The sequence below is a fragment of the Lissotriton vulgaris genome, chromosome 3_1, assembly GCF_964263255.1.
Source record: "Lissotriton vulgaris chromosome 3_1, aLisVul1.2, whole genome shotgun sequence".
Classification (NCBI taxonomy): Eukaryota; Metazoa; Chordata; class Amphibia; order Caudata; family Salamandridae; genus Lissotriton; species Lissotriton vulgaris.
Window position 1 is genome coordinate 268,817,946 of NC_141689.1, and position 6,163 is coordinate 268,824,108.

Consider the following 6,163-nt stretch of genomic DNA (forward strand, 5'->3'; position numbering starts at 1 on the left):
AGAGATGGAGAAAAGACAGAGAAAAGAAACACTGCTGGTGCTGGGAAAAGGATGGCCCTTAGTCTAAAACCAGTGGCTGAGGAAAAGAGATGGGGAGGCAAGAAAAAGTAAAAATAGTTAGGGAAAGGAGGGGGCATTTAGGACCCTTACAAGAGAAGCAAACAGAAGAGAAACAAAGAAGGGGAGAGGAGGAAAGAGAAGTTGGGGTGGGAAGGAGTAACATCAAACATAAAATCAAGGACAGGTGAGTTTGGACTTGGAGAAGTGAAGACAACCAAAAAAGACAGAATATTGGAGAAGGGGACAAAAGGGGTTGATAAGGTTTTCACTAAGTTTGAACTGAAAATGTTCCGAGTGCCATTTAGGTTTGAAATTTTGAAGACAGTGGTTATGTGAACTGAATACTCAAATTTTGCATTTAATACGTTTCATTTTCTATGGGATCATATACAATTGTTCAGAGAATGGCTCTGAAAGTTAGCAAATTGGGGACACGTGCAATAATTGGGTTATAGCACATTTCAGAAAGGAAATACTTCAGACATTCAGCCAATAAGGAAACGGACACAAATATAAGTGCATACAGGTTACAGTTAGGAAAATGATAAAAGCTACCACCACATTAAAAGACTAATAAGTCTAATAGGTTATGAGTAATGCTCAACTGTCAAAAATTTTCAGAAAATGTCAATAAAAAATGTGGAGGCACATTAGCTGCTGCAATGCCTATGTTAAAATTCAATGGGCACCCTGCCACTGATACTGTATACTGCTGGTTAGTCTGCAACACAGTGTACAGCTCAAAATGATGTATATTTTGGTGGTCATCATACCTCGGCTTAGTAGTAATAGCTGCTCAACTGTCTTTGCAGAATCAGTAATAGCCTCTTATTGTCTTTCTAGTTACTACGAAAAACAATACTTCATTTAATATGTGGTTTCTATTTTACATAATTCAGGGGCGGCTCTAGGCTCATGGCGACCCTGGGCAGGGAGCGTAGGTAGGGTGCCCCGGAAGAGGGGGTCCGGGCAGGGCGGAGCGCGGAGGCCAGTGAACAGGGGGGGTCAGGGTGTTTGGAAGTGAAACAGAGCCGGAGGCCGCCAAATCCCTGCCAGGGGCCGCCACGCAAATATGTATCCATCCTCAGAGGATTATTATATTAAGGATAAATATTGGCGTGGTGGCCCCTGGGGTTTGGTGGCCCTGTGCAGGTGCACAGCTTGCACATGCCTAAGGCCGCCCCTGCATAATTAGAAGAGATATAACTTCAGGCATGTGTCTCTTTAAGATTGCAACGGCGCCTTAAAACAGCTGTGCTTAGTGGGTTTAGCACCTATTCTGAACCTAACGGGTCATAGGTCTCAATTCATGCGGGACCTTATAATCTTCGGAGGTCTATATAATGAAACTGACAGGTTATAACAGAAAATATTAAAGCACCAAAAGACATGCAATATCGCTAATATGCAGCAACAACACCAGACATTCCTATCCTCCCTCATTAAAAGCCAATTGTCCATGTCCACCAATTGTACATCCAACACAGAAGCCTTGGTTTAAATGATGTTATGTTAACTGAGTGATGATGACATGTAGGGGGTATGTAATTTATCGGTAGCCTGGTATAAATGGCAGTTGGAAGCAGAGGTTAGAGTGAAAGTTTGCCCTTTCTTAGTGGGGTGTATTAATAAACATGTATTTCATCTGTAAATATGCTTATACCATAGTCTGACGATACTCTGCTAAAATACATTATACGCCTCTCACAAGGATGGATGAACTAGTACATAACTTATCATATTAATGCACAACCATTCATAATGGGGTATTTCACATGGACAACGAGTACTGAATATAGTGTGCAGAAGATTAGGTAGAAAATAGTATTTGCTGCATGGGTCTGGACCATTTTGCGAATTACAGTGTAAGGAGTTTGGGGCATATGTAGGTAGACGTTTGCGATTCGCAAACTCCGGAATTCGCAGAATTCCGGCGTTTGCGAATCGCAAATGGCGATTTGGTATGTAGGTGCCACGTAGCAAAATAGGGAATCGCAAAAATTGCCATTACTTATTTTGCTCAAGCATTTAAGGAATCACAGTTTTGCGAATCCTTAAATGCTATGTAGGGGTGCATTTAAAATAGCGATTTGGGCTTAAGGAATCGCAAAATACCACCTACTCCAAGTAGATGGTATTTTGCAATTTCCTTTCAAAATGATTTTTTAAATAAAATGTAAAGTGCCATGTGGCGCACAGACATGCCCTAAGGGCATGTATGTGTGCCACATGTACTTACGGGCACATTCCAGGGGTGCAACAGGTATCCTTAGGGCACCCTGGCACCCTTGGAATTGCGATTCTCACATAGAAAATCGCAATTTGAGAATGTATCCCCATTCATTCCTATGGGCCTCTTGGCCCATACGAATGAATGGGACATTTATTCCTTAATTGCGATTCGCAATTTGCTAATCGTAATTAAGGAACTTTTGAGATTCGAAAAAAAATTGCGAATTTTTACCTACATTCCATTTTGCAATTCTCAAACAGCGATTCCTTAAAAATCGCTATTTGAGAATCGCAAAATGTGAATTGCCTACATATTTATGTGTTAGACTTGGGGTAGCACATAGAACGGACTTTGCTGTGGTTTCTTTACAACTATATGATACAAAGCTCAATGTCACAACATTGTTAAAACTACATTGGCACAATACCCCTCCCCTCTGTGTCTTCCCATAGCAGACACCTTTAGTTTACGTAGCCTCCCTTGCATGTACACTACAACTTCCTTATTTCTCAAGTACCTCGGCAACGTTTAATTCCTATATGCGAATCATTTGCACCTGAACAAAGAGTAGTAGAGGAAAAGTATAGTTTCATTACTGTTATTTTTCAACAACGGAAAATGATTTTCCATCGCTATGCAGCACCTCAACGATAAGAGTGTTGATGCCACTGCTTTCATATTACACCACAAATTGATACACAAAACATAAACCAGTCTGAGTAAAAACACAAAATTGTTATGAATTAAAAAATAATATAGATTTCATAAACAGTAAAATCTTAATTTCTACATATTCAGTATACAATAACGTTAAAATATGAGACTAAAACCAAAAATAATAATTTGTTAAATACGAATACTGCCTTTCAGTTTGAATGTGAATGAAAAAGCTAAATATGTTGATAATGGTCAGCATCAGCGCTTCCTACTTTCATCAAGCGACCTGGCTGATACATTAGATCTACTAAGTATGCTTCAGGAGGACGAAGAACTATAGTCATACCAGGGACAGAATCCTCTTGCAATTTAACTTCATTCCAAGCTCTGTTGTAGTCTCCACGGATGAGGTAGGAAGCAATACCAATTCTATCTGCTAAAACCTTGAAAAGTAAAGCGCGGTGGCAGAAGATGCCCTTAGTGATGGCCCCGATCGGAATTATATTGGATTTCAATTTAAATTTTAACTCACTAATGTGAAGTTCCCAGGGAAATTCGTGTAATTTGTCCTTTTCAATGGGACCACCCATCTTATTTGCAACAAACTGTGCCAGCAGCACAACCTGATCCCTGGTATTAGGATGTTCAAGAACAGTTTTAGTAACCTCACCAATATAACTAAATAAAATTAAGTCAAAAGGGGCAAGCCATTGTTTCTTTTCGATGTTGGTTTCCCGCAAAGCGTGCTCCTCTTCTTCTTTTACTTTGTCCTCTTCTTTTTTTGTTTTCCCTTTCCCTTTTCCTGCTTTTTCTCTAATGCTGCTTCTACTAAGTGAAGATGGGGAACGTCCGGATACAGTGTCTTGCCTATCCTCCGCTGGAGATGGCCCCCTGATACTTGGTTTTTCCTTCACCGTTCTGCTGCCTGAAGCTGGTGACCGTACAGTGCTGTGATCTGCTTTTTCTTCTGAAGCCGGCGTATGGGGTCGCCCATGGTCAGTAGCGCTGGCATTCACAAAGAGCACTGCCCGGTGGTCGTTGACTTCTTGCTTACTCAATTCGTCCAATGACAGGAGCTTTGCTTCAGGCTTTATGCGACCACAGTCATAAAACCCGTCATTAATAATGTTGCTTGAGGATAAGTAACCTTTGTGGCTGTATTTCAGGGACAAAAAGTTATCAAACATTTTGCTCTGAGCTCCTTCACTGAAATTATTTCTGCGGCTCACTGACAGGTTGATTTCTTGAAGAATGTCTAAGGCCCCTAGGTTGTACAACTCTACTGCAGTCAATTCATCACTTGCACAGACCATGACCGCCCAGCATGCATTTCGCCTGACTTCTTGATAGTTAGATTGAAGTAAGTGCACTAGTGGGCCCAGCCCACCTGCATTTCTTAACTCAGCTCTTGCCTCCGCATCACATGCAAGTGAAGCAACAACTAGTGCTGCTTTGCTCAGCACTATACTATTGGTGGACTGAAGAGGTTTGGCAATAGCCTGCATTATCCCATGACCTTGCATACTGACGCGCAACATTTCTTGGGAGGCCATGTTTATGAGGACAGTTCCACAGTGGGCAACAGCGACGTCTCTGTCATCCGACAATATTTTAACCAAGGGTTCTAGACCGCCAGCGTCCATAACAGCAGTTGCGTTGCTGGGATTGTTGATGGTCAGATTAGCCAGCGCTTGGACTGCTGATTCCCTAACGGCTCCATTCTCACTACCCAACAAGTGCACTATTAGGGGTATCCCGTCCTTTTGGAAAAAGATTTTACTGGCCACATTAGCACACATGGCAGAAATGGCCTGGCAAGCAGCAACTCTCACCTCGTCGTTGTCACTTCCCAAAAGAGTAACAAGAGTTTTTTCTGCTTCTAGGTCACTCAGCATGTTTCTGTTTTCACTATTCTGAGCTGCTTTGCCAAGTGCCATGGCCGCGTTTGCCTGCACTTCGGGGATGGTTGAGGTTTCCATGAACGCAAGTAGTCTCTTCAGCCCTCCTGTTTGCTGTAGCAACTGCATGGTTTCATTGTCGTCCAGACAATGCGTTATCACAGCAAGAGCCTCCACGTGCAGATCGTTCAAATCGTTCGTTTCCAAGATCTGCAGGATTTGCGGCAGGGCTTGGCTTTGTTTCAGAACTGACCTTGCTTCTTCATCATTGCTTAAAGTGGCCAGGGTTTTTAGTGCCAGAACCTGGATTACCGGGTATTCCGACTTCAGTAGTTCCAGTAAAGGAGGAATTCCCTGCAGTTGACATAGTGCAGCACGGCTCTGGAAGTCCTGCACTAGCTGGTAGATACACTCAACAGAGTTCTTCTGAACATCAGGGTCGGGGCTGCCTAGCAGGCGGACTAGCGGTTCGAGGCCATTGTGCTCCAGGATTTTGGCTTTGCTGGTGAAATCAACGGACAAGAATGCGAGGCACAGGCTGGCAAACTCGTGGATGACCGTCTCCTCTTCTGGTGCCAGGCGGGCGATGAGAGTAGGGAAGACCTCCATGGCGCGCAGGCGCTGGCTGGCGTCAGGGTGTTCTGCCAGGGTCCCCAGGGCCGTCGTGGCGTTGCGCCGCACGATCTTGTCCTCGTGAGACATGAGGCTAAGCAGAGGCGCCAGAGCGCCCAGCTCCAACAGCAGCAGTTTATTCTCGTCCCCCTTCTTGGCGAATTTATACAGCGATTCGCAGGCTTTACCTAGGATTTCTTCCTCGGGAGACTGAAGCATTATCACCACCGTGGGCACTTGTTTACTTTCGATAGCCAATGGGTCGAAGACATCCTTGGGTGGGGGCTCGGGTTCCTTCTTCACCTTTTTCCCCATGGCGCCGTTGAGCTAGTGCGCCGTTCGCACTTGCCTTGTCTCTACCCTGCTTCCTCTTGCCTTCTCTCCGGCTTTCTTTCGCTCAACTCAGCCGCAGCTGACAGCTGCACGTTGCTGTTTGGTAGGTTGCTAGGAGACGGCCTGGCACACTACTTCCTGATCGCGCACGTTCCAAGGAGTTGCAGGGTCCGACTTCCGGTTTTGTAACCATGGATTAAAGCGCATGCGTCCAGTTTCTACGCTTTAGTTGCAGTTTTCTTTAGGGGCAGGAGGAAGACTTAGTACGTAGATTGCTGCTCGATCATGATAAATGTCACTAGATGAATTAATATTTTCTTTTGGGGTGTGTAAATAATAGTGCTACATGGAATCATTACATTAAAGTCTT

General features: G+C 43.9%; 1 protein-coding gene across 1 annotated transcript; it reads right to left on the reverse strand.

The window, feature by feature from the left end:
- Window positions 1-544: 544 nt before the first annotated feature.
- Window positions 545-5,860, reverse strand: ARMC3 (armadillo repeat containing 3). The gene has a single exon (XM_086960396.1). The coding sequence runs from the start codon at window positions 5,773-5,775 to the stop codon at window positions 3,184-3,186; it is 2,592 nt and encodes an 863-aa protein (XP_086816522.1). The 5' UTR covers window positions 5,776-5,860; the 3' UTR covers window positions 545-3,183.
- Between the last annotated feature and the right edge of the window lie 303 nt (window positions 5,861-6,163).